General features: G+C 41.6%; 1 protein-coding gene across 7 annotated transcripts in view; it reads left to right on the forward strand.

The window, feature by feature from the left end:
- rapgef2b (Rap guanine nucleotide exchange factor 2b) overlaps positions 1 to 20,032 on the forward strand; it is a 438,644-nt gene that overhangs the window by 322,468 nt on the left and 96,144 nt on the right. For all 7 annotated transcript variants that reach the window (XM_080193478.1, XM_080193477.1, XM_080193480.1 and 4 more), the window contains 7 exons: positions 2,393 to 2,529; positions 6,219 to 6,377; positions 10,358 to 10,510; positions 10,681 to 10,845; positions 12,803 to 12,910; positions 13,025 to 13,228; positions 16,251 to 16,359. In XM_080193478.1, coding sequence (XP_080049604.1) covers positions 2,393 to 2,529; positions 6,219 to 6,377; positions 10,358 to 10,510; positions 10,681 to 10,845; positions 12,803 to 12,910; positions 13,025 to 13,228; positions 16,251 to 16,359 — 1,035 coding nt within the window. The remainder of the gene's footprint in view (positions 1 to 2,392; positions 2,530 to 6,218; positions 6,378 to 10,357; positions 10,511 to 10,680; positions 10,846 to 12,802; positions 12,911 to 13,024; positions 13,229 to 16,250; positions 16,360 to 20,032) is intronic.

Consider the following 20,032-nt stretch of genomic DNA (forward strand, 5'->3'; position numbering starts at 1 on the left):
TCTGTATACTTCAGATCTTGATTTACTGAAGAGAATGAGAATTCTTTATACTGTTAATATAACCTGTTGCTTAATTTTAATTTCATCCCTAGATCAGATTAATTAACATTTTGGAATTATATGATAAATTGACAAATTTTAATTTTTTATGCTAATTATATGAAAAAAATTTATAGTTAGCTTATATTAAACGCTTACCATTATGTTCACCCCACATGACTGTTTGGGCCTGATTTTACCATCAAATTGCACCCATTTTCAGGCGCAAAAACTTGGTAAAGTTGAGCATAAAGTAGCGCAATCTGCACCTGCTTCTGCACCGGTTCCTCCTTTAACAAGGTCCGAAAATGGCCGCAATTGGGACTGCGCCCAAAACAGGTGCAATGGTCATTTAATTGCGTTTGCATGCATTGAAATTGACTTAATGGGCTGCATGCTCAATCTTACCAGCACTTCCCCCTTCACCACCGTGTTCGTCCATCCAGAATCGGCGTGAAAGACATGCTCCACAAGAGTCCGATTCGGATGCTGCAGTTAGTGAGGGGGTAAATGTCGAGCGCCCAATGGCGCTCTGCTTGAGATTGATTGGTGTGAAAAAGGTGGGTGGTTGGACGGCTTTCTGCTTGAGATGGGTGGGGGGGGGAAGGGGGGTTCACTGCCACTCTGTCTTGAGACCAGTAAGGAGGAATGGGGAGTCCGCTGCCACTCTGCCTGAGGTTGGAAGGGTCTGCCATCGTGGCAGAGGGGGTGGGGGGAGGTAAGGGGGTCAGTAATGTTGTAGGGGTGAGGCAATACCTGTGGGGACTAGAAGGAGGCATTATCCGGCCTGGGAGCAATGTAGCAGGGGAACAGCATTCACTTTTTTCCTGCACATGCGCAGTTGGAGGCGCCAATTGGATCTGCAGGATTTTGGGAGCGTTAAGTCCAGCCCACAGGCTTGTGCAACACAACTCAGAATTGCTGATATCTTTTCAGGCAGAGCGCGTAAGGGAGCGCCTAAGAACAGGTCTAAAAGTCGGATCTAAAACACTCCCAGTTTCAAATCCACCCAGCACTTCGAATCAAAATGGTAAAATAGGGCCCCTTGTCCTGTTGCATCACTTGGCAATTTTCTTTCCTCCCATTTGGTTAACACTCTGAACAGTTTGCTCCAATCCATGCCTCATTCATGCTGTAAAAAGTCTGACAACACCAGGTTTAAGTCCAACCGATTTATTTGATAGTAAATTCACCAGCTTTCGGGGTTAGTCCCTTTGTCAGGTGAATGGAGAGTTCTGGCCTCAGACAGAGCATGTAAAGCACAGACAGTTTACAGATTACTGATTAGAACATGAATCTTTACACCTAACCTGCTGTTCAAGTCTTAAAGTGGCCGACAGTGTGAGTGGAAGGAGCACTGATCACAGGTTAAAGAGATGTGTATTGTCTCCAGACAGTACAGTAAGTGAGGTTTCGCAAACCCAGGCAAGTCACGGGGGTTACAGATAGTGCGACATGAACCCAAGGTCTAACCCCGAAAGCTTGTGAGTTTACTATCAAATAAATCGGTTGGACTTAAACCTGGTGTTGTCAGACTTTTTACTGTGTTTGCCCCAGTCCAACGCCGGCATACCCACATCATTCATGCTGAACAGTAATTTCTCTTGTCTCAGTCTCAAAGGGGTCACCATTTACTTAGCTACTTTCTGTCTTTTTGTATACATGTAAAAGCTTTTACAATCTGTGTCAAGCTGCTAAAGAAAAGCCAAATCTACCAGCATTCCGTGTATAAGTACACAAGTTCAAGAAGGTGGCTTGCTATCACCACCTTGTGGGTTGGTAGGAATGGGTAATAAATGCTGGCCTGTCTGCAAACATTCCTTCAATAAATTTTAAAAATTTCCCAATCCAAGCGTGACTTCCAGCTGCATGACATTTAGGAGAATAATCTTTGCCCTACTCTCACTGACCTTTTTGTCCTCGGTCTCTTACATTGAACTTCGTTGTAAGTGTAAACTTGAGGAATGACACTTTAATATTTGATTAGACACTTTATAGCCTGATATGTTAAATATTTTCAACTGTTGCTTTTATATTTCCAACATGAGTAATTTTTAAATAAAGTACTGTGTAGTCTATTAATCTGTAAACTAATATTTCAGTACTCTGTAGCAGAGAATTGATTTTTGACAGAGTCATCTGGACTTGAAACATCAGCACTTTTCTCTCCTTACAGATGCTGTCAGACCTGCTGAGATTTTCTAGCATTTTCTCTTTTCGAATTGGTTTTTGTCCTGTGGGTCCAGCTTGTGAGCTGATTCGTAAAGGGAGTAAATGATTTGAGTTTCCCGAATATTTGCTGAGTCTTTCTGTTTTCAGAAGTCTAATTTTGTGTTTTTGTCTTTTCATGCAGAACAATTGTTGGAATTCATGCATCAGCTCCCAGCTTTTGCTAACATGACAATGTCAGTCAGAAGAGAACTTTGTGCTGTGATGGTGTTTGCAGTGGTGGAGCGGGCAGGCACTATAGTACTCAATGATGGTGAAGAGGTGTGTATCTTCAGTGGTTTGCTGAACTTTGATTTCTGATGTAAGAACTGGAAAGTTACAACGTCAAGTCATAATTTGTGTCCACAGATTTCCTTTCACAATATAAATTTGAAAATTAGCTCCAATTAAAGAACTTGACTCTAGAAGTCCTATTTGTCACCAATAAGATACATGTTGGTAATTTTGCTGAACTTGATGTGATACATCAGAGAGTTAACTGTTGACAATTTGCATTATAGGAAATTAATCAAAGTTTCAAATGAATACTTGACCATTTTAATACATTTCCTTTCTAGCTTTGAAACAAAATGTACTTTTTTTGCACATCTTATTTCTGTGAATTTGTCCACTGATCAACATAATTTAGAACTATAAAATATATCCCATAAAGCTAGTGGCTCTTGCCACCAGATAAACCTGTTGGACTTTAACCTGGTGTTGTGAGACTTCTTACTGTGTTTACCCCAATCCAACGCCGGAATCTCCACATCATGACTAATATTTTATAGCGAGATGGATTGGACAGATTAAGTCTGTACAAGATTCTGCTCTGTTGACAGCCTATGCCATTTTGTGGACAATGCATGTTAAAAAGATGTGCATAATAAGTTCAATTAGTGTATATATCACTCTAGCTAATCTAAATAAGATGGTGTCGATGTTAATCATTACCCATAATGGAGCAGCAAACAGTCTGTCAGGGGGATGGACAACCTGTTGCTAAAACTTTATTAGTGCAGCTGATTACAATTTTGACGTATGTAAGAACAATCTAGAGGTCACATTTCCTCAGCTTTCTCACTCCTTGGCCTGAGTCATAAAATTAACAATCTGTTAGGTGTACTGTGGGCATTTCCATACTATTAGAATTACAGGGAAGTTTGCAGCACAGGCCATCAGCCTAACAGGCTTATGATGGGGTTTATGGGTTTGAGGCTGGTTGGGTTATAACTTTAAAATGTTTTCATTTTAAATTTTGACTGAGTCTAAATCCACCCCACTTTGAGGATTACAATTAGCTTAGTTTCTCTTCATCCCAACCTATCAAATCGCTGCATAATTTTTGAGACCTCTGTCAGGTCACCTCTCAAATCTTTTTCTGAAGATCCCTAGCCTATTCAGTCTCTATTGATAGTTGCATCATCTTTTCTCTGATCAGTTTAGCTTAATTGGCTGGACAGTTGCTTAGTGAAGCAGTGACACCAACAGCACAGGTTCAATTCTCATTCCAGCCGAGGTTATTCATGAAAGGCCACCTTCTAAACCTTGCCCCTCGCCTGAGGTGTTGTGATATCAAGTTAAGTCATTACTAGCTCTCCATCTCAAAGAGGAGAGAAGCCTATGATCATCTGGGACTATGGCAACTTTATCTTCTCTGGCATCAGAGTCTTAGTTATGCTTACTCCCATGTCCTTTTTTTTCTGTAATATGAAACCTAGAACTATGCACAGTATTCTGTTTGGCCTAATGAAGGTTCCATGTGAATTTGATTTTAATATAGAATTTGAGGTGGTGCATTTGACTAGGAGGAATAGTGGCCACCACCTCATATAAAAATAAGAATCTGAATGGGAAAAGTTCACAAATCATTAAAAGTAGATATGCAATTAAAACATAGAAAGGCAAGCAAAGTATGTTTTTAAAAGAATGAAATTATAAAGGAGGAAAGTAGGAGCTTACAATAAACTACACTGGATTGCCAGTGTACCTGGCAATTAGAGCTTTTTCACTTATTCTAGGCATCTGGCTTCTGGAGTTAAACTGGTTTTTTGTTCAGCTGATTAATTTTCCATTAATGGGATATGCTTTAACTATTTTAAATCTTCCATAATCAAATCTCTTTGGGAAAATTCAAATAAATTGTATCTATTAGATCATGTTCTTCCATTTGCTATATTTCCATAAAGAAATCCAACAGACCCAAGGCTATCGATTTTCATGAATTATGCAGATAATAGAACATATACAACAGTGAAAAATGTGATTAAATGAGTGCAGCAAAATGATACCACAATCATTCGTTTTTAAATAAAGGTAATATATGCAGTGGCTAACAGCACGGAAATCCAGCTTAACTGACAATGGTTCTGCCAGGGTTTCTCAGTTCCTGACTTCAGTACAGCCTTGCTTCAAACATGGATGAAAGAGAACATAGAACAACTACAGTACAAACAGGCCCTTCGGCCCACAAGTTGTTCCAATGATATCCATACCTACTAGGCTTACCTATAACCCTCAATTCTATTAAGTTCCACGTACTCATCCAGAAGTCTCTTGAAAGACCCAATCGAATTTCCTCCACCAGCACCGATGGCGGCTGATTCCACTCACCCACCACCCTCTGAGTGAAAAACTTACCCCTGATATCACCTCTGTACCTACTCCCCAGCACCTTTAACCTGTGTCCTCTCGTAGCAACCATTCCAGCTCTTGGAAAAAGACGTGAGATGAGAGTGACTGCCCTTGGCATCAAGGCAGCATTTGACCAAGTGGCAACAAGATAGCTTAACAAAACTGAAGTCAATCAGAATCAGGAGGAAAACTGTCCACTGGTTGTCATCATACCTAGCACAAAGGAAGATAGCTCTGGTTGTTGGAGATCAATCAATCATCTAAGTCCCAGGACATCACTGCAGACGTTTCTCAGGGCAGTGTCCTACACTGAACCATTATCATCTATTTCATCAATGACCTTCCCTCATAAGGTCAAAATTAAGGATGTTAGTGAATGATTGCACAATGTTCAGTACTACTTGTGACTCCTCAGACATTGAAGTAGTCTGTATACATATGCAGCAAGACCTGGACAATATCCAGGCTTGCACTGGGAAGCAACATTTGGCCCAACAAATTCCAGGCCATAACCATCTCCAATAAGAAAGGATCTAACCATTTCCCCCATGATACTCAATTACATTGCCATCGCTGAATCCCTACTAGACCAGAAACTGAACTGGTGCAGCATATAAGTGCTGTGGCTACAAGAGCGGGTCAGAGCCTGAAAATTCTGCAGTGGGTAACTCGCCTTCTGACTCTCCGAATCTTTCCACCATCTATTAGGCACCAGCCAGGCATGCGATGGAATATTCTCCACTTGCCTGGATGAATGCACCAAGGAACCTAACACCATCCAAGACAAAGCCTGCTTGATTGGCGCCCCATCCACCACAATAAACATTTACTTCTTCTATCACCAATGCACTTGGGTAGTATTGTGTATGGTCTGGAAGATGCGCTGGCTGACTAATAAGCCAAGAATAGTATATCGTGGCTGAAAAGAGGGTTCAGTTTATACACCAAGTATATGCAAGTGCATTTTTGGGCTGAAAACATGAGGTCACCTTATATGTTGCGATCTCCAGTATATATTGCAAAATAAGCTAAAAATTGTTTGTCTGCAGTAATCTCTGTTAACTATAAATGTGAGGCATTTTGTAATGATATTTTGCAACTAGCATGGTTTCAATAGATTGTTTATTCACTGAAAATGTAATTAATCCAATTTTGGGAAGGAAATAGTTCAGTCTTACTTGTATAAGACATTTTTTGTGAAAGTTAGCTTTCAGTAGAAAGAATTACGATAAAATTGCAATCTTAAAAGAATGAATTACCTGAAATGTATTTTTGATTATTTTGTTAGTATAATTTATTGGTAATGAAAGTGTTTTTGGTGCTTTCTTTTGTACTAGCTTGATTCTTGGTCAGTCATTTTAAATGGTTCTGTTGAAGTCACGTATCCTGATGGAAGGCTCGAAATCCTGTGCATGGGCAATAGCTTTGGTGTCTCTCCTACTTTGGAGAAAGAGTACATGAAAGGAGTGATGAAAACTAAGGCTGATGACTGCCAGGTAATTAAGCTTATTTGCATTGAGTATTATCTGAGTATTATTCCACTATTGCCTACAGTAATTTCTGTTACAAGAACATAACAAATAGGAGCAGGATAGGCCATCTAGCCCTTCGAGCCTGCCCTGCCATTCAATAAGATCATGGCTCATCTGAAGTGGCTCAGTTCCACTTTCCCGCTTTCTCCCCGTAACCCTTAATTCCCTTGCCTACCAAAAACCAATCTACCCGCGTCTTAAATATATTTAGCGAGGTAGCCTCAACCACTTTGACGGGCAGAGAATTCCAGAGATTCACCACCCTTTGAGTGAAGACGTTCCTCCTTAACTCTGTTCTAAACTGCCCCCCCCCCCCCCTTATCTTGAGGCTGTGCCCTCTAGTCCTGCTGTCCTTTCTGAGCGGAAGAACCTCTCCACCTCTACCCTATCCATCCCTTTCATCATCTTATACGTCTCAATAAGATCCCCCTTCAGCCTCTCTTCATAGCTCAACCCCCTCAACTCCGGTATCAGCCTAGTGAACCTCCTCTGCACTCCCTCCAAGGCCAAAATATCCTTGCGCAAGTGCGGCAATCAAAACTGCACACAGTACTCCAGCTGCGGCCTCACCAGTGCCCTGTACAGTTGCAGCAAGACCTCCCTACTTTTATATTCAATCCCCCTCGCTATGAAGGCCAGCATCCCATTTGCCTTCCTGACCACCTGCTGCACCTGCAGGCTGGGTTTTTGCGACTCATGCACAAGGACCCCCAGGTCCCTCTGCACCGTAGCATGCTACAGCTTTTCACCCTGTAAGTAGTAGTCCTTCCTACTATTATTCCTACCAAAGTGGATAATCTCACACTTGCCTACATTGTATTCCATCTGCCAGGTCCTCGCCCACTCGCTCAGCCTATTCTAGATCCCTCTGCAGACTTTCTACACCCACCGCACAATTTGCTGTTTCACTTACCTTTGTGTCATCAGCAAATTTCGACACCTTACACTCGGCTCCCTCCTCCAGATCATCTATATAAATGGTAAATAGCTGAGGCCCCAGGACCGATCCCTGGGGCACTCCACTAGTCACCAACCGCCAATCCGAATAGCACCCATTGATACCCACTCTCTGCCTCCTATTTGACAGCCAATCCCCTATCCATGCTAACACCTTACCCCCAACTCCATGCCCCCTAACCTTCTGTAACAACCTTTTGTGCGGCACCTTATCAAACGCCTTCTGAAAATCAAGAAACGCCACGTCCACCGGTTCCCCTCTATCCACTGCACTAGACACATCCTCATAGATTTCCAATAAATTTGTCAGACGTGACTTCCCCTTAACGAATCCGTGCTGCGTGTGCTGTATCAAACAAAACTATGAAGCTGGGCTAGCGCTTAATATAAAAAAGGATAGCAAGAGTTTTTATAAATATATAAAAAGGAAGAGGCTGGCTAGGGTGAACGTTGGACCCTTAGAGGATGAGAGGGGGGACTTAGTGGTAGGGGATGGGGAAATGGCTGAGGCCTTGAATAACTTTTTTGTTTCGGTCTTCACGGAGAAGGACGTGAATAATTTGCCAGGTGTTAGCGATGGAAAGATGGTAGGAGTGGAGGTCCTGAATGACATTATTGTTACTAGAGAGGCAGTGCTCGATAGACTGGAGGGACTGATTGTGGACAAGTCCCCAGGACCGGATGGAATGCATCCAAGGGTTCTGAAAGAAATGGCGGAAGTGATAGTGGATGCCTTGGTGATTATTTTCCAAACATCGCTGGATTCCGGGGAAGTGCCGGAAGATTGGAAAACGGCTAATGTTACACCGTTGTTTAAGAAGGGTGGCAGGCAAAAGGCAGGGAATTATAGGCCGGTTAGTTTAACATCTGTTGTAGGTAAAATGTTAGAATCCGTCATCAAGGAGAAAATAGCAAGGCATCTTGAGGGGAATTGTTTGATAGAGCAGACGCAGCACGGTTTCGTTAAGGGGAAGTCGTGTCTGACAATTTTATTGGAGTTCTATGAGGATGTGTCTAGGGCGGTGGATGTGGTGTTTCTTGATTTTCAGAAGGCGTTTGACAAGGTGCCTCACAAGAGGTTATTACAGAAGGTAAGGGGGCATGGAGTTGGGGGTAGGGTGTTAGCGTGGATAGAGGATTGGTTGTCAAATAGGAGGCAGACAGTGAGGGTCAATGGGTGCTATTCGGATTGGCGGTTGGTGACTAGTGGAGTGCCCCAGGGGTCGGTGCTGGGGCCTCAGCTATTTACCATTTATATAGATGATCTGGAGGAGGGAACCGAGTGTATGGTGTCGCAATTTGCTGATGACACCAAGATTGGTGGAACGGCAAATTGCACGGAGGGTGTGGAGAGTCTGCAAAGGGATCTAGATAGGCTGGGCGAATGGGCCAGGAACTGGCAAATGGAATTTAATGTTGGCAAATGTGAGGTTGTCCACTTTGGTAGTAATAATGGTAGGAAGGACTATTACTTGGCGAAAAACTGCAGCATGCGACGGTGCAGATGGATCTCGGGGTACTTGTGCACGAGTCGCAAAAACCCAGCCTACAGGTGCAGCAGGTGGTCAGGAAGGCAAATGAGATGCTGGCCTTCATAGCGAGGGGGATTGAATATAAGAGTAGGGAGGTCTTGCTGCAGCTGTATAGGGCATTGGTGAGGCCGCAGCTGGAGTACTGTGTGCAGTTTTGGTCGCCACACTTACACAAGGATATTTTGGCCTTGGAGGGAGTGCAGAGGAGGTTTACTAGGCTGATACCGGAGTTGAGAGAGTTGAACTATGAGGAGAGGCTGAGTAAACTGGGCTTGTACTCGTTGGAGTTTAGAAGAATGAGGGGAGATCTCATTGAGACATATAAGATGATGAATGGGATGGATAGGATAGAGGTGGAGAGACTCTTCCTGCTCAGAAAGGACAATAGGACTAGAGGGCACAGCCTCAAGATAAAGGGGGGGGGAGCGGTTTAGAACGGAGTTGAGGAGGAACTTCTTCACTCAAAGGGTGGTGAATCTCTGGAATTCTCTGCCCGTTGAAATGGTGGAGGCTGCCTCGCTAAATATTTTTAAGACGCGGGTTGATAGGTTTTTGATAGGCAAGGGGATTAAGGGTTATGGGGAGAGGGCGGGAATGTGGAACTGAGCCACGACAGATCAGCCATGATCTTATTGAATGGCGGGGCAGGCTCGAGGGGCTAAATGGCCTACTCCTGCTCCTATTTCTTATGTTCTTACGTAAACAATTCTTCTCAAGATTTGTAAGTACAAATATTTTTTGTCATAACATTTTCAAATAACGCAGTTTCAATTTTGTAATCGTATGTTGGGAAGAAATTAATTCAGCCTGAGTTGTATAAGATGTCTATTTTGTGAAATAAATGCAAATTTTAGTTGAAAGAATTCATAATAAATTTGTAATATATAATAAAGTAAATTAGATGTATTTTATTTGATCTTAACTAGATTCTTCATTATAAATTGTGAAAACCTCACCATAAAATCAAGTAGTTTTCTCCTTGTAGAGATTTTGTTACTCTTACTAATCTGTAATTCTATGTCTAATTTAAGGAACTCATATTTAGAGTATTTCAGCTTTATTTGCACTTATCAAATGCCTTTGCCTCTCTCTTTTGTACTCGTAAGCATGTATTTTAAAAGAACAATTTCTACTTTCAACTTATTATGGGTAGAACACACAGAATGATACCATAATGCTGTATATTCAGTGCCCCCACCTTTCCAAATAATTTCCTGCCATTTTTGGGGAGCTGAACTACCACTTATTATAGAGTGGGAACATTGAAGCAAATTTTTAACATTTCGTAAAATTGAATTTTTGTTAATTGATTCAGATGTGGTACAGCAGAAAGTATTCCTATGTCTCTAAACTGAATATATTATAGGTTAATCTATTTCTTAGTCTGTATAAATAAGTATAGGTAGCATTTGCAAATATGCCTAATACTGAAACATTTTCTGTGTTCCTTGGCAGTTTGTTTGCATAGCCCAGCAAGACTATTGTCGAATCCTCAACCAGGTAGAAAAGAATATGCAGAAAGTTGAGGAGGAGGGAGAGATTGTTATGGTAAAAGAACATCGAGAGTTGGATCGTACAGGAACCCGGAAAGGGCATATAGTCATAAAGGTAATTAATTACGTAAAAATTAGTAAAGGAATGTTTAAACACACCACGTACAAATACTGGTATAAAAAAAATGCTCATCGTGCCCACTGTATTTCTGAAAGCTAATTATGCGCCTCTAGTGGTCAGTAGATGTAACTTTTCTAATGAACTGTTCTCCATTGCTTTGTTAGGGAACGGCTGAACGGTTAACAATGCACCTGGTGGAAGAGCATTCAGTGGTGGATCCCACATATATAGAAGATTTTCTTTTAACCTACAGGACCTTCTTATCAAGCCCAATGGATGTTGGGATGAAATTGCTGGAGTGGTTCAATGACCCAAGTCTCAGGGACAAGGTTAGCCAAAATTAACAATGCAGGACTTGGCTTTTAAATTCATAATGATTCAACACCTAACAAGTAATTTGTTTTAGCTGATGAATCTTTCCTCTCACCAACTGTTAATAAAAAGACAAAGGAAGATTTGCATTTATATTGTACTTTTCACAACCATCAGACATCGCATAGCATTTTACAGCAAATGAAGTACATTTTAAAATGTGGTTACTGATGTAATGTAAGAAATGCAGTAGCTGCTTTGCACTCAGCAAACAACAATAACATCCAGGTAATTTGTTTTTTCTGACATAGATTGAGGGATAAATATCAGCCAGAACATAATTCCCCTACTTTGAAATAGTGTCATGGGATCTTTTACATCCACCATGGAACAGATAGGTGGAGCTTTTCATCCAAAAGACGCCTCCATTAGTACTGCACTGGTGTGTTAGCCATGATTTTGTGTTCAAGCTCTGGGATGGAACTTGAACTTCGAACTTTGGACTTTGTGATTCAGAGATGAGTATGCTATCAGCTGAGCCAGAGTAAAATCCAGTTGGTACCTTTGAGTTACTAAACATAGTGACGCAGAAATAGGGACAAAAAAGTTCATTTATAGTTAGGTTCTTTGATATTAAGCCTTGGATATTGTTTGACAGAGACAAAATCTACAATGCTGTTTATTTGACTTGAGACAATTTTCGTTTGTTACAAGTTATTGTTTGCATATGTATAATTTTCACCTCTGTGCAGTGTTGGTGGTAATCAGTTATCCTTCAGTCACTTGACAACCATTTGGAGGAATTATGCCATCCTGTTCTTAACCAGCTTGCATGTTTCATGTCATTGTTGATGATGTTGTAGAGCAGGATGGCAATATCGGATAATGTTATTGGGCTAGTGTTCCAGAGGTTTGAGTTAGTGCTCCAAAGATATGGGGTGGAATCGTTCCACAAAATGGCAGTGTGTCAAGGTCTGATTGAAAACCATCGTGTTTTACGCCAGAGAAACAGGCAATTTTTCTAGCCAGATTTTGTGGCACTTTTGTCAAAATAAAATGGGGGGAGTGTGTTTCATGCTGTTGTTTTGAGGGCTGGGGTCTAAACACATCAGTAAAGCTAGCTGCACTGAGATCATCTCTCAGGGTGTCATTTTAAAGGCTGCTCTGATCAGACCAAGAAATAACCACCACCACCCCCCACCCCCCCTGCCCAACCCCAGCACTGAAATCTCGGGTGCTCTTCTATCTCCCCAGTGAATGGAGAGTTTGGGCTCAAGTTCGCCCCCATGAGATTAAATCTCACCATAGCAGTTGAGGGAATTTAAGTTTAAATCTGGGATAAAATGTTTACCTGATTAATAATGACCATGAAGCTTCTGGAATTGTTTTTTTAAAAAAAACTCACCCAGATTTGAAATGTTGGGTCTATTCTTTCTCCACAGATGCTGTCAGATCTGCTGAGATTTCCCAACATTTTCTGTTTTGGTTTCAGATTCCAGCATCTGCAGTATTTTGTTTTTATCTATATTGATTAACCTGTTTTGGATAACTATTGTCTTGATAGACTGAATGACTGTGCTGGAGGAGTAAACCTGTCAAGATTGAAATTACATCCATTTTATTTCAAAGATGAACCTTGATAGTCCGGGGTGTGAGATGGATTATTAGCATCTCTGCAGGAAATAATGAGTTTTGATGTCTGAAAATCCCCTAGTATTGTGATTATAATGCATTCTTACAATGAGGCATGAGATTCCACAAATATCAGAGTTGCATTTTCTTGTCTTTATAACTGCTGTTAGAGATTTTTGGAACAGGTAGTTCAGCAACTTTTGGTTCAGCGAAAGTCCATTTTAAAATAAGCAAAAAGAATAAAGTTTGATGTACACAGTTTTGATTTCTTTCTTGGCTTATTACTATGTCACGTGCAATGCCATTAACAGTGGAAAAAAAAATTCTCTGATCACTTTACAGGTTACACGGGTAGTATTACTGTGGGTAAACAATCATTTCAATGATTTTGAAGGAAATTCTGCAATGACCACTTTTCTAGAAGATTTTGAAAACAATTTGGAACGAGAGGTGAGTTATTTCATTTCAAGTAAGTAACTTGATTATTTCTATTGCTTCTTGAACTCTTAAAAACAATTAAAGTTGAATTTCAGTTTTTAATTCATATTTGTTTATGTTGTGTAGAAAATGGGTGGTCACCTTAGGTTGTTGAACATAGCTTGCGCAGCTAAGGCCAAGCGGCGGTTAATAACTCTAATGAAGCCATCACGAGAAGCCCCTTTGCCGTTCATCCTTTTGGGAGGCACTGAGAAAGGATTCGGGATTTTCATAGACAGCGTAGAACCTGGTAGTAAAGCTACTGAAACTGGGTTGAAACGGGGTGATCAGGTTTGTCTTTCTTCCTTTTTAATTTTTAAATAAAATGATTTGCCAGCAAAATTATCAAATTGTCTGCATAGGACATAAGTAACAAAGTTGCATATCTCTTTGCTGCTGTTGAAGAGTTTTTCTGACTTTATTGTTTGGCACACTCTCTTTTTCAAATGCAAACTTAAATGTGTCATTGATAACGCAGTGTTAATCAATAAATTAATGATCCAGATGATGTACCAGATTATATGAATCTGTAGCAGCCCATCAGAACCCAAGAATATTTAACTGAACTTTTGACCCTTTTTTTATAGTTAGATTCCGTTGTGTCCATTTAATAATCAACCATTGCTTACAGGGCAACATATCTGGGGGTTACATCAGATGTGCTAGGGGAGCCACCCACCTCCCCTACAGAGATTCCTAAGTAAGAATTGCATGGCAGTTGCCCAGGAACTGCAAACTTCTGATGGGCAATTACCCTGGGAACCTTCTGAAAATGTGACCTACATCGCAAACTTTGAATGTTTCCAGATGTGTTATATCAGTTATTACCCAGAAAAAGTTAGAAGAATTAAAAAGCACTTCTAACTTTTGGGTAACTATTGCACTAACCCCATCCCTCTTAGGACTTGCCCCACACCCTTGACACTTAATGGGACCTCAATGCCTGCTCTGTTCAAGAACGCAAGGAAGTACAAAAAGTCGCGAGTGTAGCTCAATCCATCACGCAAACCAACCTCCTACCCATTGACTCTGTCTACACTTCCCACTGTTCAGCAAAGCACCCAGCGTAATTAAAGATCCCACTTGCCTGGACATTCTCTCTTCCACTGTCTTCCGTTGGGAAAAAGATACAAAAGTCTGAGGTCACGTACCAGCTGTCTCATGAACAGCTTCTCCCCTGCTGCTGTCAGACTTTTGAATGGACTTAACTGTGCATTAAGTTGATTTTCTCTACATCCTAGCTATGAATGTAACACTGCATTCTGCATGCTTTCCTTTCCTTCTCCATTAATGGCATGCTTTGTCTATATGGCGCGCAAGAAACAATACTTTTCACTGTTCGTTAATACATGTGACAAATCAAAATTTCCACAGCATTCCCCCTTCTCTTCACCAGCCTCCAACAGCGCTCCCCCCACAGCTCTGTGACCATCCCTTGACTCCACCCAACCCCTCCCCCAAAGGATTCACCCCCACCACTCTACTACCACTCTCTGACTACCAAAACCCCCACCACCCTCCCTTAGGACTTCCCAACTTCCAATCACTTCTCCCTGAAACCTTAATCTTCAGTTCCCCCCTGCCTGAACCCTTAGCCTTATCTGGTTTATATCAGCAAAGTGTCAACATCTGATTATAGATTCCAGTGTTTCACTTTAAAGTTTATTTACTAAAACAAGTTAACATCCAGAAGGATATACACGTTTTAAGGTCTTGAAAATTTGGGGACTGGTGTTTGCTGACATTTGAAAAAGAAATGAAAGCACTTATGTACTCAAGTAAGGATTGATTTTTATTTTACCAACTTGTCAATGCACCAATTCACAATCGTATGACACAAAGAGCCAAAGATCTGTTTTGCTGGGTGCCTGCCCTTTTTGTACATTTGTACATTCCCAGGAAGTAGATGATAGAAAAATGCCTTTTCTGTCTTTGTAAACTGAATTGCATAGGAAAATAAGTATGAATGAACAAATAAGATAATAGATATTCAGCTACTTTTAAGACCATTTCTCGCCTGTTTAGTTCGTCTTTCCGGCACTTGTCACCAGTCTTTGTGCCATTCCTAATTTTTACTGGAAAATCAATAAAGTGATGCAAAGCAGGATGGGTTGAGCAAGCGGTGATCTGTGTTCATCCAAATGTGCAGCTTCATACTCCATTATGCCGCAAAAGATTGGCACAGCCATTAATGCCTGTCAGGTGCAGGCATCAACTTAGCTGTTCTGTTTTTAAGTCATGCTGCAATATGGACAATAAGGTATGGTCCTGTGGAGTAACACTGTGGGGAACCATTCCAATCATCTTATGTAGTGCCATCTCCAATTAGCAACCATTGAAAAGCTTTTGTGTGCTGGCTGTTCTGTCACTTGCCTGCAGATTCCTTTGCCTTCAATTTTCCCTGTTGTTTCTTAATTCCTTGTCAGTTATGTATTGGCAAAGGCTGTTAATGGATTGAGTGTCATTTGTGCAAGACTAGTACTAATTCTTAATTATTTAGAACTGATCTAGATCAGTAGACAAAGTTGGCCCACGTCCCTGCATTTATGAAATGAAAGCTGGTACCTTGATTTAATTTGATTTATTATTGTGACATGTATTTGCATATAGTGAAAAGTATTGTTTCTTGCGTGCCATACAGACAAAGCATACCATGCATAGAGAAGGAAATGAGAGAGTGCAGAAGGTAGTGTCACAGTCATAGTTAGGATGCAGAGAAAGAAGATATTGAATTAAAGCATTGTTAGAGAGTTTAAAAGAGTTAGAATGAAGTTTTAGAAGCAAGGAACGAGCGTAAAAGAGAATTAGAAGGTATGCTGGGCACAGCTTGCAAGCACACGCTTCAGCGCCATCTTGGAATAACTGTTCCTTCCATTTCTAGAAGTACTAATATTGCGATCATAAAGTGAACTTATAAATCAACTTTCCTTGGATGTGTAAGGGTGACAGTGCTGAAGAAGTATTAATTTAAACATATTTTTGGAAATATAAGAAAAGCATTAGAAAGAACATGTTGTGCAGCCAGCCTTCTGATATTATCTCACCATCTTCAAACTTACATTTTCAACTGGGAGAATTTTATTCCCATAAAGTAAAAGTTACAGTAAGCTTCACTTCTGACATTCTTTATTGTTTGATTAGCTATGACCTCCTTTTAGAATTACATTGGCTTTTGAGTTTTTCTTGCTGACAAATAACAGTTCCAAAAGAGCAAATAGAAGGCAGGAATGAACATTTAACTTGCGTGACATTGTTTTGAAGTTTAATTGCACGTTTGGTGCAAATGAAAACTAAAGGCTATCTTGTTTTACAGATAATGGAAGTTAATGGGCAAAACTTTGAGAATATTCAACTACCCAAAGCTTTGGAAATTCTTAGGAACAATACTCATTTGTCTATCACTGTGAAAACAAACTTGTTTGGTAGGTTTTAAATGGAGTGACAGTTTCATTGATGCAATTTACACGATCCATTTGTTTTAAGAATATTTTTAATATTTGCAATTTGTAAGTAGCTGCAATTTGTAAGACCAACAAAGATAATATGGGTGACTAAAAAAATTATGCAATGGTATAAAATGATAATTTCTATAGTAAACACAAGAGAAATTCCATTAGTAGTATCCGCTTCCACCTTCTGACTCAGCGGGTTTACCATTGAACAAATGCTGGTGTCCTTCCTGAAGCCAGGTCCTCAAGCATTCAGGCGAAACCCCTGTAAAATCAACGACAATGGATTTGACATTTTGCAAATGGCTGTAAAGCATCTCCACCACCATGTTCTGTTTACTCAACTCTCAAACGCTCAACATTCCAGGAAAGGGTAACAGAAATGTTTCAAAGACATTCACACGCTCTCCTTTAAGGACAACAGCATCAACATTAATTACTGGGAGCAGCTTGCTACCTGTTGTTCAAAAAAGTGACAACTTGCTTTGAGTCCAGATACCTTAATGATGAGGCAGAGAAGGAAAGAAAAGGAAGCAAATCTTACACTACTATTTCACTGTCACCATGTGCCTATAGATCTGTGGGTCAAGCATTGACTGGTTGAGTCACATGAAGATTCATCACAAAATCTCACGGTCCTGAGGAGACATCATCCTTAAAATGGAGCCTTAGAGGATGAGAGGGGGGACTTAGTGGTAGGGGATGGGGAAGTGGCTGAGATCTTGAATAACTTTTTTGGTTCGGTCTTCATGGAGGAGGACGTGAATAATTTGCCGGGTGTTAGCGATGGAAAGGTGGTAGGACTGGAGGTTCTCAATGACATTATTGTTACTAGAGAGGCGGTGCTCGCCAGACTGGAGGGACTGATTGTGGACAAGTCCCCAGGACCAGATAGAATGCATCCGAGGGTTCTGAAAGAAATGGCGGAGGTGATAGTGGATGCCTTGGTGGTTATTTTCCAAACATCGCTGGATTCCGGGGAAGTGCCGGAAGATTGGAAAACGGCTAATGTTACGCCGTTGTTTAAGAAAGGTGGCAGGCAAAAGGCAGGGAATTATAGGCCGGTTAGTTTAACATCTGTTGTAGGTAAAATGTTAGAATCCGTCATCAAGGAGGAAATAGCGAGGCATCTTGAGGGGAATTGCTTGATAGAGCAAACGCAGCACGGTTTCGTTAAGGGGAAGTCGTGTCTGACAAATTTATTGGAGTTCTATGAGGATGTGTCTAGGGCGGTGGATAGAGGAGAGCCGGTGGATGTGGTCTGTCTTGATTTTCAGAAGGCGTTTGACAAGGTACCTCACAAGAGGTTATTGCAGAAGGTAAAGGGGCATGGAGTTGGGGGGAAGGGTGTTAGCGTGGATAGAGGATTGGTTGTCAAATAGGAGGCAGAGAGTGGGGGTTAATGGGTGCTATTCGGATTGGCGGTTGGTGACTAGTGGAGTGCCCCAGGGGTCGGTGCTGGGGCCTCAGCTATTTACCATTTATATAGATGATCTGGAGGAGGGAACCGAGTGTAGGGTGTCGAAATTTGCTGATGACACCAAGATTGGTGGAACGGCAAATTGTGCGTAGGGTGTGGAGAGTCTGCAGAAGGATCTAGATAGGCTGGGCGAATGGGCCAGGAACTGGCAAATGGAATTTAATGTTGGCAAGCGTGAGGTGGTCCACTTTGGTAGGAATAATGGTAGGAAGGACTATTACTTACGTGGCGAAAAACTGCAGCAGGCGACGGTGCAGAGGGACCTCGGGGTCCTTGTGCATGAGTCGCAAAAACCCAGCTTGCAGGTGCAGCAGGTGGTCAGGAAGGCTAATGGGATGCTGGCCTTCATAGCGAGGGGGATTGAATATAAAAGTAGGGAGGTCTTGCTGCAGCTGTATAGGGCATTGGTGAGGCCGCAGCTGGAGTACTGTGTGCAGTTTTGGTCGCCGCACTTACACAAGGATATTTTGGCCTTGGAGGGAGTGCAGAGGAGGTTTACTAGGCTGATACCGGAGTTGAGGGGGTTGAGCTATGAGGAGAGGCTGAATAAGCTAGGCTTGTACTCGTTAGAATTTAGAAGAATGAGGGGAGATCTCATTGAGACGTATAAGATGATGAATGGGATGGATAGGATAGAGGTGGAGAGACTCTTCCCGCTCAGAAAGGACAGTAGGACTAGGGGGCACAGCCTCAAGATAAAGGGGGGGGAGCGGTTTAGAACGGAGTTGAGGAGGAACTTCTTCACTCAAAGGGTGGTGAATCTCTGGAATTCTCTGCCCGTTGAAGTGGTGGAGGCTGCCTCGCTAAATATTTTTAAGACGTGGGTTGATGGGTTTTTGATAAGCGAGGGGATTAAGGGTTATGGGGAGAGGGCGGGAATGTGGAACTGAGCCACGACAGATCAGCCATGATCTTATTGAATGGCGGGGCAGGCTCGAAGGGCTGGATGGCCTACTCCTGCTCCTATTTCTTATGTTCTTAAAATGAGATTACTGATAACATAACTGATTAACATTCTTTGTATGAAATAATTACATTGAATAATATGCATCCTAGTATGAGGTAGTCTTCTACTTCATAGAATGGAAAAGATCAATCATAGAATCCCTACGGTACAGAAAGAGGCCATTCAGCCCATCAAGTCTGTGCCAGCTACAACCCCACCAAGGCCTTATTCCCTTAACCCTCATTTACCCTGCTAATCCCCCTAACACTAGGGTCAATTTAGCACGGCCAGTCAACCTAACCTGCACACCTTTGGACTTTGGGAGGAAATCGGAGCACCCGGAAGAAACCCACACAGACATGGGGAGAAAGTGTAAACTTCACACAGACAGTGACCCGAGGCTGGAATTGATCTCAGGTCTCTGGCTCTGTGAGGCAGCAGTGCTAATCACTGTACCACTGTGCTGCCTCTCTTGTGCGGTTTACCTGTGTTGCAAATATTGAAGATGAATTTACTGTCACTCTGACCATATGATGCAATGTACAGAGCATGTTGTCAAGAGCTGAGGCAGTCATCAAAATCAGTGTTATCTTTAGCAGTATTATAAATAACGAGTGGGATATTTTCCTTTCAAATTCACAGTGCTGGTAAAGTACAGTATATGCTCCCTGGTTTGTTTAATATTTGCAGTGAGGTTGCCCACAAATTAAAGCTGCATGATATCATTGCCACTGCTAGTATAGCTGCATATGTCTAGGCTGTATTTATAACCAGATGCCAACAATGGGAGTTATCATTTTACCAGGACCTTTCTATAATTGTTTGGTTAATTGATTGATGAATCTTGAAAGTGTAAAAAGCGTGGTTGATGGGGAGAGTCAAAGAGGGTGAGAAATAAGGGGCCCATAACTAGAGGTCCATAATTTATCTCCTGGCTCTAGTTGTATGCTTTCCATTGGCATGTGATTTTAACAAGGTAGTTGATATGGATCTAAAGGCTTGGGCCAAAAGACAAAAATATCCTGATTCTACATTTTATTGATCTGGGCTGCATGGTAGCACTGTGGTTAGCACTGCTGCTTCGCAGCTCCAGGGACCTGGTTCGATTCTTGGCTTCGGTCACTGCTTGTGTGGAGTTTGCACATTTTCCTCGTGTCTGCGTGGATTTCCTCCGGGTGCTCCGGTTTCTTCCCACAGTCCAAAGATGTGCGGGTTAGGTC

The sequence above is a fragment of the Carcharhinus amblyrhynchos genome, chromosome 1, assembly GCF_965287045.1.
Source record: "Carcharhinus amblyrhynchos chromosome 1, sCarAmb.v2.hapA, whole genome shotgun sequence".
NCBI classification, from domain to species: domain Eukaryota; kingdom Metazoa; phylum Chordata; class Chondrichthyes; order Carcharhiniformes; family Carcharhinidae; genus Carcharhinus; species Carcharhinus amblyrhynchos.